Source organism: Eptesicus fuscus, chromosome 7 (genome assembly GCF_027574615.1).
Source record: "Eptesicus fuscus isolate TK198812 chromosome 7, DD_ASM_mEF_20220401, whole genome shotgun sequence".
Lineage (NCBI taxonomy): Eukaryota > Metazoa > Chordata > Mammalia > Chiroptera > Vespertilionidae > Eptesicus > Eptesicus fuscus.
Window position 1 is genome coordinate 5,494,003 of NC_072479.1, and position 15,362 is coordinate 5,509,364.

The 15,362-nt window shown below is 39.4% G+C and overlaps 1 protein-coding gene across 1 annotated transcript in view; it reads left to right on the plus strand.

Annotated features, from left to right (window-relative positions):
* RNF17 (ring finger protein 17) overlaps nt 1-15,362 on the plus strand; it is a 178,594-nt gene that overhangs the window by 135,177 nt on the left and 28,055 nt on the right. Inside the window, exons 23-28 of the mRNA XM_054718710.1 lie at nt 231-321; nt 1,616-1,731; nt 3,966-4,255; nt 6,157-6,320; nt 12,455-12,574; nt 13,486-13,566. Of these exons, the coding sequence (XP_054574685.1) occupies nt 231-321; nt 1,616-1,731; nt 3,966-4,255; nt 6,157-6,320; nt 12,455-12,574; nt 13,486-13,566 (862 nt within the window). The remainder of the gene's footprint in view (nt 1-230; nt 322-1,615; nt 1,732-3,965; nt 4,256-6,156; nt 6,321-12,454; nt 12,575-13,485; nt 13,567-15,362) is intronic.

Consider the following 15,362-nt stretch of genomic DNA (forward strand, 5'->3'; position numbering starts at 1 on the left):
AAAGTTACTGATTTATCCAACCTCTTTTTATCTTACCCACAAAGAACTATCTCATCATTGGAATAGAGGGATGAACAAAAGGCTATGAAATGGGGAAGAAAAACACAAATCCATGTTTAAATTAATTGCTTTACTACATATGCAGTTGATTGAAATACATCTGTACCTGGTGGTTATTTTATTTTTGTGTCCTATGCTGTTACAAAACAAGTTGTCATTTTTTGTTTTAGACCAACTGGTGGGAGTGACAAGTGGACAGCAACAGCTTGTGACTGTCTTTCATTGTACTTAACTGGAGCTGTAGCAACTATAATCTTACAGGTGTGCAATGGGGTTCCAATAGATATGTACTGATTATTTCATTGATGTTTTTTACAATTCCATGTATTTTCTTGTTGACAAAATAACAGCAAACTGATTTTTTTTGCAAACATTCTTGGTCTTATTTTAAGGTATAATACCTGTTTGGTAATAGATGTAACGTAAATGACCATATGAATGAATCAAAGCATTTAATATTCTTGAGTTGATAATTTGCATGCTACAAAACAATTTATGTGTGCTAGAGTGTATTTCTGAAGCCTTTTGATATTCTTTCAAACTGGAAACTTTAGTTGGGCTTCTAATGAAGTCAGGTAAACTATTTCATAAAAAGTGTGTGTGTGAGTATGGATTTAAGAAGAGTATATATATATATATATATATATATATATATATATATGATATATCTTTTTAGAACATTAAAAAATACTCTGCCTCTACATTTTCTAATACCTTTTATCGCATTAATAATCAGAATTCTCATATAGAAGTAATTTTCCCATGTTACTTTTGTTTCTGTGTGTACTTTCTTCATTTTTATGATTTATATGAAACAAAATATTTTTTGTAGTTCTTTTGCTTTTTATAGTAAAAATAAGCCACAACTGGAAAAATATATTTCAATCTATAATTTGCAGAGTTTTGGAGAATAGAGAACTTATAACTGATGATATAACGCTCCCCACTCCCCTCTCTGGGGTGGGGAAAAAAAAGTACTTGCCTGGGAATTGCCTTTCTAGCTTGGAGAAATGTGGAAGAAATGCCTGTGAAAAGTATATTGTGTAGCTCTGGCCAGCATTGCCCAGTGGTTAGAGTGTCAGCACGTGCACTAAAGGGTCTCGGTTTTGATTCCTGGTCAAGAAATTCCTGGGTTGCAGATTCCATCTCCTCTCCTCTCCTCTCCTCTCCTCTCCTCTCCTCTCCTCTCCTCTCCTCTCCTCTCCTCTCCTCTCCTCCCCTCCCCTCCCCTCCCCTCCCCTCCCCTCCCCTCCCCTCCCCTCCCCTCCCCTCCCCTCCCCTCCCCTCCCCTCCCCTCCCCTCCCCTCCCCGCTCTCACACGCGCTCTCTCTCTTTCTTCCTCTCCATTCATCTCCCTTTTCCTCTCCTTCTCCCTCTCCCTCCCTCCCTCCTTCTCTTCCTCTATCCCTTGCCCTCACGCCCCATCTCCTCTTAGAGGGCTTCCCTAAACATAGAAACATATCCTCAGGAGAGGATTAACAAAAAACAAAAAAAGTATATTGTGTAGGAGATTTCATTTTTGTGTCTCACACTTAGTCTGCTCTTAAACCACTAGGAAAACGACACGACATGGCCATTACCAGTGAAAATTTTTTGCAGAAATGAAAAAGGAGAGCGTGTTGATGTCTCTAAATATTTGATTAAAAAGGGCTTGGCCTTGAGAGAAAGGAGGTATGGACTTTCTCTTTTTTTACATCAGTTTGTGATGAAGGCTTCTTATTTACCTGTATGCTTTCATGTCTGTGTGCTTTCAAACCTAATTGCATCTTGTTTGCTCTTTAAAATGATATATAAAATAACCCCAAGGAGCTAGCTCAGAAACAGATTCCTTCATGATTGCCAATTCCTTTATTCGACCCCATCAGCTCTTGCCTATTTAAACCCCTCTTTAAACTGACATGTTTGCTTCTCTACTTTTCCCTTTGCTTTGGCATTTATACTCCAAACCAAAAGAAAGGAGATGAGCGGATGGTATAGTGGGTACCAGATCTGTACCCTTTGGCTTCATTGGCTTAGACAGAAATGTTTAAGCTTTATGTTGACAATTCTGGTATACACCAAAAATGTGTTTTTGTGAAACAGAAATGGGTAACAAAAAATGTAATTGAACAATATTTACATTTAAAGATCCTTTCAGGTACGTCTTTCGCAGTTAAAGTACTTTTGGTCCATGGGGAGAATGATCATGATATTGCAATAGCCCTAGCTTCCTTACTCTCTCTCCTTCTAGATGTAGAGGTCTATGGAAATTATTGATGTACTAGAGGCCCGGTGCACAAAATTCGTGCAAGGGGGTCCCTCAGACTGGCCTGAACCCTCTTACAACCCAGGACCCCTCAGGGGATGTCTGACTGCCAGTTTAGGCCCGATCGCCCCTAACCACTCACCTGCCTGCCTTATCACCCCTAACCACTCGCCTGCCTGCCTGATCACCCCAACCACTCGCCTGCCTGCCTGATCACCCCTAACCACTCTGCCTGCCTGCCTGATCACTCCTAACTGCTTGCCTGCCTGCCTGATCGCCCCAACCACTCGCCTGCCTGCCTGATCGTCCATAACCATCGCCTGCCTGCCTGATCGTCCCTAACTGCTCGCCTGTCTGCCTAATCACCCCTAACCACCTCTGCCTGCCTGCCTGCCTGCCTGATCGCCCCTAACCACTCTGCCTGCCTACCTGATCGCCCCTAACCACTTTGCCTACCTGCCTGATCGCCTCTAACCACTCACCTGCCTGCCTGATTGCCCCTAACTTCTCGCCTGCCTGCCTGATTGCCCCTAACCACCTCTGCCTCGGCCCCCGCTACAGCAGCTTCATTTGGAAGGATGTCTGGAATGACGTCCGGAAGGTTGTTCAGCTGTCCAGTCTAATTAGTATATTATGCTTTTATTACTATAGATGTTCCAAGTAGCCACTTTGTACTATGCATGGCCAAATCTCTTTTTTTATACTATATTATTACATGTTCTCTTATTTGGACTTCAGTCCTGATGAAAAGGAAGGAGAATGAAAAATCAGAAATGAAATGGGTCATAAGGTGGTCAGCCATGCCTGCTAGGTGCTAACCTAATGCTGGGCAGTGGCCTGCAGCTGCCCCTGCATCTTTAGTCCCACGTGTGTCTCTTCTGGTTCACTGACTTTAGACTAAAGCAATTCCTGATAAAGAAATGTTAAAATGAACAATGCTGGGCAAATTAATAACACTGATAGATAGTATCTGCTTTTATGGAACTGAAACTACCAGCTGTCTCAAGGCTGAGGACTGTAAGAGAGCTGTGGAAGGTGCGAAATTATGTAACTTTATCAATGCTTACTTCCTTTAAAAGAAAATACAGGAAAGTAGATGAAACAAAAATCTGCTATAAATTCTGCTAATATAAGCAATGCTAATATCTCCTTCTAGGATTCTTTTTTGTAAACATACTTTTTTATAATTGTAAGGGAATAACAGGAAATTTTAAAAATGGAGTGTATATAGCATATTACCATTAACATTTAATCTGAATAGTGCTATATTTTTAAGAGACTCATATTATCTTTTGTGTTATTTTATGAATGTTGATAACTTGCCACGTGTATATGTGAACTAAATTAGAACCAACATGAAGGTGTTTTATTTCCCATGGACATCTAGTTGACTTGTAATACTTAAGATGTACTTATGAGATTTGAAGAGAGAATAGCATGTAATATGAGATTATAGAACATTTAAGTGAAATCATTCCTTTTTTATTATGCTCATTCATAATTTCAAGTAATTTTCATTATAACTTAAATTATGTTCCTTTCATGTAACAAATTAGACTAGACTACAGCAAATTTTATATTAGAAGGGTTCTGTTTATATTGTTTTCTCCAGAACTTTTTATTGCTCATGTTTAGATGTATTCTTTTTTGGATGTTACAGAATTAATAAATTAGATAACAGCCATTCATTATCTGAGAAGCCTCTGGAAATCCCCCTGAAACAAGAAGATTCAATGGTTACTAAGTGTATTAAAATTAACTTTGACCCTGACAAAAAAGCTGCTGATATTATCAGTGAACACAAGGTGTCTGCATTTAAGGAGAACATTTTAGAACCAAGAACCCCTGGATGCTATAAACCACCAGTTATTCCTAATATGAAAGTATTTGAGGCAGTAGTCAGTTGCATTGGTGATGATGGAACAGTATTTGTGGTGCCTAAGTTGTCAGGTAAGATCTTTTATGTTATGTAGGATTCATCAGTATAAGTCCTAGCTAGTAAGATAGACATGGATTGAAATACTTTGGACAATATTTAACCTCTTCCAACCTCATTTTCACTGGGGTTTTGTGAGGGTTAAATGAAAGAATAAATGCAAAGTGCTTTTCACAATGCCTAGCACATAACAACCATTTATTGAGACATTGGGAATAGACATTAAGCTTAAAATAAGCATGGTGAAATAAATAAATAAATAAATAAATACATAAATAAATACATAAATAAGCAAGCAAGCAAGCAAGCAAGCAAGCATGGTGGTGGTTCCAGGTTCCACACATCTTAAGGGGATAATTCTTTTAAAAGGTACTTATGCAAGTTTGGAGGCTCTAAGAAAAAAGAATATAAAATTTTATATTCATTTAGAATGTGAAAAGAAATTACCACAAATGACTAGAGATTCAGGGCCCTTTGAGAATGAATATTCAGGCTTTTCTGAGATCTCCTTAAGCTTACGTACAAGTTCTTCCTTTCTACAACCTAGTCATGTCCAGAATCTTATATAAGAAAAGCCTAGATGGTGTCACGTAACACCCTCATGCGACGTCATCACAAGATGGCCGCCACAAGATGGTCATGTGCACAGCGGAGAAGGGGCCTGATGGCTGCTCCACTCAGTGAGGCCTCGGGGTCCCGCAGCTTGGCTGGCAGGGGAGCAGTTGGGGGCAATCAGGCTGGCAGGCAGAAGCAGTTAGGGGAAATCAGGAAGGCAGGCAAGCGGTTAGGAGGCAGCGGTCCTACATTGTGAGAGGGATGCCTTACTGCCAGCTTAGGCCGGGCCTAAGCTGGCAGTCAGACATCCCCCGAGGGGTCCCGGATTGGAGAGGGTGCAGGCTGGGCTGAGGGACTCCCCCCCGCCCCCCGCCATGCACAAATTTTGTGCATTGGGCCTCTAGTACTTTATAACTCCCAACAACTCTAGCGTGACTTAATCTCTTTTAGTTCCATAGTAAGTCCACCTATGGATAAGGTGATGGTGGCTATGAATTTGTTTAAATTTTTGTTTCATTTGTTGATCTCCTAAATATTATTTTTTAATTTGAAAAACCAAATAAATCTGTGTAGTTGGCTATTCTAGAGGCAAGAAACCCTTCTAGAAGATGTGAACAATGTTTGAGACCTCTAGCACTAGTAGTTAATCCAGACATGTGTACATAGTCATAGTTAAAACTGCTTGACTATAATGTGCCAGGCAGTGTACTACACACTTTACATCTATTGCCCCACAATCCTGATAATGCAGGTAAGCACTATTACACCCAGTTCACAGAAGAACAAACAGATTTGGGGGGTAAAGGAACTACCAAGATCACTCAACTAACGTGGTAGAACTATTAAGGAAACTAATTTCAGAGCCTGTGTTCTATGCTATCAGTTATGGGGATATGTATTTACTCTGGAAATAATGGGTCAATTAGCAATAAATAGCATTAGAATTTTAATTTTATATCCTAACATTCTGCTGTATCTCAGCATCAAGTAATAATACATAACTATGTTCTATTTTACTTAGATGTGCTAACAAAATAACATCTTAAAGGAGTTCCTTTATATTATGCTCTCTGGTACATAACTAGAGTTTTTCATGATTCTTGCACTCCCAAAAGAATGCTTATACTTACGACTAGAGAGCAGAATAATTCTTTACATGCTGTTAGTCAGTGGTATGTTTTGAAACATATAGAAGCTACTGACTGAATTAGATTTTTGTTAAAGCTCTTATATATGGTGACTGATTTTTAATTCTTTATAATGTTATCTAAATGATAAAATTATTAAAGGTTAGTGATGACTTACTTTGAAAATGGTAGGAATTTTCCTAAGTACTTTCTATTTTTAATAATTTCTTCAGAATTTGAGCTAATAAAAATGATGAATGAAATTCAAAGTAATTTAAAATGCCTTGGTCTTTTGGAGCCTTATTTCTGGAAAAAGGGAGAAGCCTGTGCAGTAAGAGGATCAGATACTATGTGGTATAGAGGCAAGGTAATCGAAGTCGTTGGTGGCACTATCAGGGTAAGTCTGATATTCTTTTGTAACTATTTTAAAGCTTAAATGCTATAACATTAAGTGGTCTTTTAAATCTAAATACATGAAAGTTTGATAAAAACATTTTTAATGCATTCAATCCTATAGGAAGACTGGTCAATGTATTACATATTTATTTGTGATAAGAATTTTTGTTTTTATTTTGTATTTTCTTCTGTGTTTTTTTTTTAAGTATAAGTATTAACCTGAATAACCAAAAAATATTTCCAGGTAGAGATTTGGCCACTAGTACTTTAATGGTACCACTTATTTGTCATTGGAAGCTCTGTTTGTAAACATGATGTCAAGTAAAAACAGCTTGTTTTCTAGTATATTACATATTTCCTTAGCAAATTCATTTACAGCCCAGTTAATTTGCCCTATCAGGATAATGGTTACTTTCAGAATACTGAGATATAGCACTTGAATTTCATACAACAGCTTTAAAAAGAGCTGTATAGTTTGAAAAAATGTGTATATAAAAAGATACATAAGAATACTTCCATTTTAATAATGTATTTACAAAGCAAAGCAACTAAATCATGAGCCATTCAGCACTTTAAAATTTCAATTTTAGGAGGGGAGGAAAATTTCCTTTTTATTTTCATGGGTTTTATCATCTATTTGATGACGATACCTAATAGTTACATAGCACTTCTGGTTTTATAAGATTCTTTCACATATGTGCATTCATGTTTGTAGATATAGGTTATTTCTATTTTACTAATAGGAAAATTGAAATTTAGCATCTGATTTCTAAATTTCTGATTTAAATCTTCTGTTTTTTCTACTGGACTACAAGCTTTGAATGGGTTCAATAGAAATAAAGTGGTTTCAAATTTGGGGTGACTATTTAAGCTTATGAATACTTACAGATTCATATACTTATATGTATATGAGTTCATTTTCACATACATTTGAATTGTTTAGATAACCCCTTTTTAATACAAAAGTGAACTGAAATTGACTTTTACTAATTTATTATAATTCATGAATTTTATATATATGGAATCAAAGTAAATAAGATGGTGGTAAATTTATTTTTTCTGTTTTGAAAATTAATTTCAAAGTATTTTAATACTTTAATCATCACTTTTATTTTCCTGTGATCATTTTAACCTTTCAAGTATACACAATACACATTTCATTCCTTAACCTGATATCTTTCTCTTTTTAAAAAAATCTTTATTGTTCAGATTATTACAGATGTTCCTCTTTTATCCTCCCATAGCTCCCCTCCACCCAGTTCCCACCCCACTCCAGGCCTTCTCCCCCCTCCCCCCCCGCCAGCTCCCGCCACTGACCTCGTCCTTAGATGTAAGCTCTTTGTCCAATCTCTTCCCGCACCCCCCACAACCCCTCCCCCCCTTGAGAATTGTCAGTCTGCTCCCTTTCCATGCCCCTGATTCTATTACATTCACCAGTCCATTCTGTTCATCAGGTTTTTTATTCATTTGATTTTAGGTTCACTTGTTAATAGATATGTATTTGTTGTCACTTTGTTCATAATTTTTTATCTTTACCTTTTTCTTCCTCTTCTTAGAGACTATCCTTCAGCATTTCATATAATACTGGTGTGGTGGTGATGAACTCCTTTAGCTTTTTCTTGTCTGTGAAGCTCTTTATCTGACCTTCAATTCTAAATGATAGCTTTGCTGGGTAGAGTAATCTTGGTTGTAGGTTCTTGCTATTCATCACTTTGAATATTTCTTGCCACTCCCTTCTGGCCTGCATAGTTTCTGTTGAGAAATCAGCTGACAGTCCTATGGGTACTCCCTTGTAGGTAACTGTTTTTCTCTTGCTGCTTGTAAGATTCTCTCTTTGTCTTTTGCCCTTGGCATTTTAATTATGCTGTGTCTTGGTGTGGTCCTCTTTGGATTCCTCTTGTTTGGGGTTCTCCGCGCTTCCTGGACTTGTAAGTCCATTTCTTTCACCAGGTGTGGGAAGTTTTCTGTCATTATTTCTTCAAATAGGTTTTCAATATCTTGCTCTCTCTCTTCTGGCACCCCAATAATTCAGATGTTGATATGCTTGAAGTTGTCCCAGAGGCTCCTTACACTATCTTCATATTTTTGGGTTCTTATTTCTTTTTGCTTTTCCAGTTGGGTGTTTTTTGCTTCTTCGTATTTCAAATCTTTGACTTGATTTTTGGGATCCTCTAGTCTGCTGTTGAATCTCTGTATATTATTCTTTATTTCAGTCAATATATGCTTAATTTCTGATTGGTCCTTTTTCATATCCTTGAGGGTCTCACTAAATTTCTCGGAGGTTTCTAGAAGATTCTTGAGTAACCTTATAACTGTGATTTTGAACTCTATATCCAGTATTTTGCTTTCATCCATTTCTTTCATTTGTGACTTCTTTGTCTCCACATTTTAGCTGCTTCCCTGTGTTTGTTTCTATGTACTGAGTAGCTGCTAAGTCTCCTTGAGTTGATAGAGTGGCCTTGTGTGCTAGGTGTCCTATAGTGCCCAGTAGCTCAGCCTCCCCAGTCACCTAAGGTGGACGCTCTTGGTGCACCCCTTTGTGGGCTGTGTGCACAGTCTCATTGTAGTTAAGCCTTGATTGCTGTTGGTATCACTGGGAGGAATTGACCTCTAGGCCAATTGGCTGTGATGACCAGCTGTATCTACACTGGAAGATCTGTTGTGCAGGAGACACCCTTATGGGGCTGGACTTGCTTCAGTGGGGCTTTGGTGCTCACTGAGTCTGCCCCTTGAGTGTGTCTCTTATGGACGTGAAGAGTTGTAGTCCAGTATGGTCTCACTCTGACCACTGATACACTCGCTCTTGGATCTCCAAGGAGGTGCAAGGTCAGCCACTGCCGCAGACCACCCAGCAGGAGCTACAGTGAGATCTGCAGATTTCTCCTCTTAGTTTGGGGTTTGGAAGTTCCCACATGAGGCCCAGCTGTGAAGCAAGGCAGGCTGCTGCTGCCGAGCCTTGGGCCTTGTTTTGGAAACTCTGGGGCTCTCTGACCCAGCTGCAGTTTGACAGTTTTTAGGCAGAGAAAGGGCAGGCCATTCATATGCAAAAGCCGATGCACACAGCATGGGTGGGTTGTAAATTGGGTGGGGTGGGGTCTCTGGGAATCACCAGGGCAGAGCAAACAGCAATGGCTGCCAGTCAGCCCTGCACCAGAGAAGCCCTTAGGTCTCCACATCCCACGCTCCCATGCAGGAACAGTTATCGCTGTGAGCACCTCTAAGAGAAAGCCGCCCTCGCATTCCTGTCCCGATGCCAGACAGTCCAGTTTCTCCCCTTATGTGTCTCGGTCCCCCAGAGTCTTGCCTGGAACTGGAGTTCAGAGCAAGCGGGTGCTTATATCTCCCTCCCGATTAAAAGAGCAGCACATCCAGGTGCCAGCCCTTTCCACACCTCCGCACCTCTTACCAGTATCAATGTGCTTTCTTCACCTCTCTAGTTGTGGAACTTCCACTTAGCCAGCTTTCCCACGGTTCTGGGTGGTAGTTGTTCTGCCTTTTAGTTGTAATTTTGATGTGGTTGTGAGAGGCAGCAAGTAAAGGTGTTTACCTGTGCCACCATCTTGGTTCTTTCCCAACCTGATATCTTTCAAAGTTTAACCTATGATTGACATTAAGAAATAAACGTTTGACCCAGTAATCCCACTCCTAGGAATATATCCTAAGAAACTGGGAACACCAATAAGAAAGGATATATGCACCCCTATGTTCATAGCAGCACAATTTACAATAGCTAAGATCTGGAAACAGCCTAGGTGCCCATCAGCAGATGACTGGATCAGAAAACTATGGTACATCTACACAGTGGAATACTATGCTGCCATAAAAAAGAAGGAATTCTTACCATTTGCAGCAACCTGGATGGAATTGGAAAACATTATGCTGAGTGAAATAAGCCAGTCAATGAAAGAAAAATACCACATGATCTCACTCATTTATGGATAATAAAGAACATTATAAACTGTTGAACAAAAAGATAGATACAGAGGGAGTAAAGCATCAAACAGTCTGTCAAATTACAGCAGGAACGTTAGGGAGAGGTGGGGAAGATAAGAGATCAACCGAAGGACTTGTATGCATGCATATAAGCATAACCAATGGACGCAAAACTCTGGGGGGTGAGGGCATATATGGGAGTGGGGTGGGGGGGCAAGGGTAAGATATGTACACATATAATACCTTAATAAAAAAAAAGTGATTTGTAAAAAAAAAAAAAAAAGAAAGAAAGAAAGAAAGAAACCCTGGCTGGTGTTGTCAAGTGGTTAGAGCGTCAGCCTGCACACTGAAGGGTCATGGGTTTGATTCCCAGTCAAAGGTACTTACCTGGGTTGCAGATTCCATCCCTGTCTCAGTAGCGGCACAACCAGTCTGTGTGTCTCTCTCACATTGATCTTTCTCCTTCCCTCCACCTCCCTCTTTCCCTTCTTACTCTCTCTAAAAATCAATGGAAAATATATCCTCAGGTGAGGATTAACAAAAGACGAAGAAATAAACATTACATGAAACCATACTCACTCTAACTACATGTAATACACTCATATTTTTTATTCAACTCTTTCATTTTTTAAAAAAAACACTTTAATTACAGTTGACATGCAATATTATATTAGTTTCAGGTGTATTACATAGTGATAAGATATTTATATAACTTACAAAGTGTTCTCCTTGATACTTAGTACTGGCCTGACACCATACCTAATTATTACAATACTAAAGGCCCAGTGCACGAAATTTGTGCATGGGTGCGGTCCCTAGGCCAGGCTGGTGATCAAAGCGCGAGCATCTAGCATGGAAGGGCAGGTCCATGCTGACCTCTGGGCCCTGGGTGGCACCTGGGCCCCAGGGCCCCCTCATGCCCCCCTCCACCTAAGTCACGGCACCCGAGTCCCCACATGGAGGAGATGCAGTGAGTGTGGCCAGATGCCGAGGACACCTCTGGGCTGCCCAGCAGCACCACATGGAAGCTGGGCGGGCAGCACACTCTCTCCCAGCCAGCCTTGCATACTGGCTCCTGCACAAACCCATGGGAAGTCCGGCCGGCCCCTGCAATCCCAGCAGCTGCAGCCTGGCTCACCCAGAAGAGGCCACGTGGGTGTGGGGCGAGCTCCTTGTGGGTACCCAGCACCTGAGCACAGGGGCTTCCCTGGTGCGCGAGCCCTGGAGTCCTGGGGGAGGGTAGCGGGGAGTGAGAGCGAGCTCAGCAGACACCCCACATTCTCATCGCACCTCTGTCCCCGTCACCCCCGCCCCCAGGTAGCCAACGAGAGGTCGCAGTGCATCACTGACACCCGCCATGTTCTGCGCTGCCCCCTGGTGGTCAGTGCATGTCATAGCGAGTGGTTGAACTCCCGGTCTCCCAGTCGAATGATCGCCCGAGGGGACAATTTACATATTAGGCTTCTATTATATAGGATTACTGACTGTATTTCCTATGATGTACTTTTCATCTCTGTGATGTATTTCATTTTTTAAATGCTGATTGCCAAGACAACCCAAGAAGGAAGCATTGCATAGAGAGTTTCCCAAACTGTGAAATTGTTTGAGAAATACTGAGAATTGGAGAAATATTTCTTTATTAAATGTAAATCAGTACTTCTAACATATTTGGGGGGGGGGGGAGAACAAAACAAAATTTATAAATTATTCTGCAAATTTTATTATTCTCAAGGAATTTGTAAATCTAGTAAGAACCAGTTTAAAAAAACAAAAAACAGCCCTAGCAGATTTGGCTCAGTGGATGGAGCATCCGCCTGCAGATTGAAAGAGTTCCGGGTTTGATTCCCACCAAGGGCACACGTCCGGTTTGCAGGCTCAGTCCCCAGAAGGGGGACTGCAGGAGGCAGCCAATCAATGATTCGCTCTCATCATTGATGTTTCTGTCTCTCTTTCCCTGCCCCTTCCTCTCTGAGATCAATAAAAACATATTAAAAAAAATACTCTGGTTTATGTGTAATAAAAAAATTTAGACAATAATACCCTGTAGGATGAGGAGATATGATGTTGCTTTTTTCTGATTTTTCAAGTCCAGATTTAGATATCTTTTTAATATGTATTTTTTAAAAAGAACAACAGGAGTTTCTTCTGTCCCTTGGCTTTAATAGTAAGTTTTAAATAGAAACTGCATTTGTCCTGTTTCAGGTACAATATTTAGATCATGGACTCACTGAGAAGATCCCACAATGCCATCTCTACCCTATTTTGCTATATCCTGACACACCCCAGTTTTGTATTCCTTGTCAGCTCTATCATACCATACCTGTGAGTAAACAGTAATTTGTAGCATGATTAATTTTTAAATATTGTTTTTTATTAACAGTAATTTTCTAGAAATTAGCATGTAATTTGAAATCCCTTTCAGTTGTAACAAAAATAATAAAATAATATGACAGCTAAAGGGACTTTATGAAGAAAACTACAGAATTATACTGAAGGATATAAAAACATCTGAATAAATGAAGAGACATAATATCTTCATAGTTGGGAAGGCATAAACTTGTAAAAATGTGTTACTCCTTCATCAAATAAAATTTTAATAGATTTGAAGCTGGAAGTCAGATAAAGGATTGTGTATTAATTATCTTTTCTGTATAAAACTAAGCTGAAACTTGTGATCCAAATTACCAGTAAACTTTTGAAAAATCTCATACAGTTTCTGTGGTCAGGGATTAGGAGTAGCTTAGTTGGGTGGTTTGGCTCAAGGTTCCTGGTGGTTCTGCAGTCAAGATGTCACTAGAAGTGCCATCGTTCCAGGGACTGACGGGTACAGGGTCCACTTCCACGTGGCTCACGGGCATGGTGTTAGCAGGAAGCAGGAAGCCCCAGTTCCTTGCTCTTAACATGTGAAAAATAGCAATCACAGCTCTGTAATAAAACACATATTGTAGGCATTATAATATATTGTACAAGCACCACTTCGGCATATTGGCCTTTTCAAAAACATATTTCTAAAGCATAAGATGCTTTAAAAGGGTATGATGGTAGAAGCTCAGACAAATACTAGTTTCCTAAGATCATTTCTATCTTACACCCATGATATTCTCTAAAAACTGCTTATATATTTTGTACTATCTAATGGTATATGTTTATTGCTACTTTTGATGTGTCTTCATTTACTTCATGAATTATTTTGTGAAAGTGTGAAAAAATCTGAGTTTATTTCTCCCAAATAGGTTGGGAGTGTCTGGCAACCAGATGCAATAGAACTCCTTCAGGAACTGCTTTCAAAGAGAGAGGTGGAAATTCACATTATGGTAATTTGTACTTAAAGCATATATCATTGATTTAAATTATTTGCCATAAAGTGTTACAAGTAACATAATTTGAGGGATCTTTTTATGTTGAACGATTTTCCTATGTGAATGTAAATTACTCATTAATATAAAGAAGTTATTACTTTGGTTTCTGAGAACTTTTATAAGCATTAGAATCAGTAATTTGGAAGATTTTATATTAACTTATTTTGATAACAGGGAGCAATGTCAAAGAATGAGAGGCATTTAAAAATACACATGGTAGTTTTCAGGACATTGTTACTCATGGAACACTGTGCTGGGTGCAGGTAAAACCCTATGCTCAAAGACCTTCTCCAGTCAGGGAAACAACTAGACACCAGATATAAGCCCAGGAGCTATATATACGAAGTCACTTGGCTGGTAAAATGAGTAAGTACATCGGGACTTAGTGATGTTGAGAACTGAGGTAGCCCTTGAAGAAAAGATAAGAAAATGGAATGCACCAGGAAGCATAGGGAGACAAATGGACATGGTACATTTCTAGGAAGTAGTATACTGTTTGGCTAGAAGAATAGAGGTTTCATGAGAAAAAGTAGTGGTGAATAGGATTTAAGAAAGGTAGAGGTCAGTCGGTGGGGCTCCATCAAAGGTTTCTAAGCAGTGAGGTAAGAAGATTAATCTGCAGCTATGTTTAAGGATTCCAGTAGAAAGATATAAAACTGTAAGGAGAGTATTTCTGTATGAAAGCTATGATGATAGGATGATAAAGACTTAAGAAGAGCCACAGACCCGCTTGAATGAGAAAGTAGAGAAGCTTTTATAAGTACCGTGCGCTAACCGATTGCGCCACTGGAGCTCCGGCCTGGAGAAGCTTTTAATGTTGCTTATGTTAGTACCCAGAGCTCCTCTGGTTACTCATAGGCTCTGTGGGACTTGAGTTTATAAAGGTAGCTTTCTTTGCTACTTAGTTTAACATAGGACAGTGATGGGCAACCTTTTGAGCTTGGTGTGCCAAACTTTGCCAAAAAACTGAGCATAACTCAGGTAGTGTGTCACTTTGAGGGAAAAACATTATTTCGCGATATTTATAGTTTAAATAACATAAATGTATAATTGTTATATATAGTTGTATTTAATAAACCAAAAACTAAATATTTAACTTACCTGCTTAGTGACTTCTTTGTTCATCCATCAGTCAGTTTCTTTTGTTGGTCTTGATATTATTTACCTTGTGTGGGGTGCCGTGAACTAAGATAAGTGAGGGGGCGGGGGAATTCTTTAACTAACCTGCCTATTAGTGACTTTTTTTGTTGCTGAATTTCATTGGCTAAATCTTCAATTGAAGGTTGGTATTTTGTACACTTCAGGCCCAAGCAAGCGCTACTAACTTCATCTATCAATCTGTTTCTTTTGTTGGTTTTGATATTATTTAACGCTGAGAATAAGGCCTCACAAAAGTATGTAGAGGGAAAAATTGTGAGTAAAGCCATTGCTATATTTTTCAGGGTGCTAAAAGTGTCTGGTAGTCGGTTCCAGGCACTCCAAATTTCCTATTCGTAGTGGCACTCCTCTTGATTCTCCAAGCGGCACCTTTCCAGATTCTCAAGCTTTGACCTCAAGTCGACAAACACCTGAGCCCAGATACTGTCTTGAAATTCTGCAAGTTGCATCTCCAAATCATCAATTTGCATTCATTGGAAACCATTTAATTCCAAACTACTGTAGACTACTACATCAGGATACTTAATTATTTTCATGGTCTGTTCTAGACTTCTAAATTGACTAAATCTATCACTAAACTGGTCAATTACGAG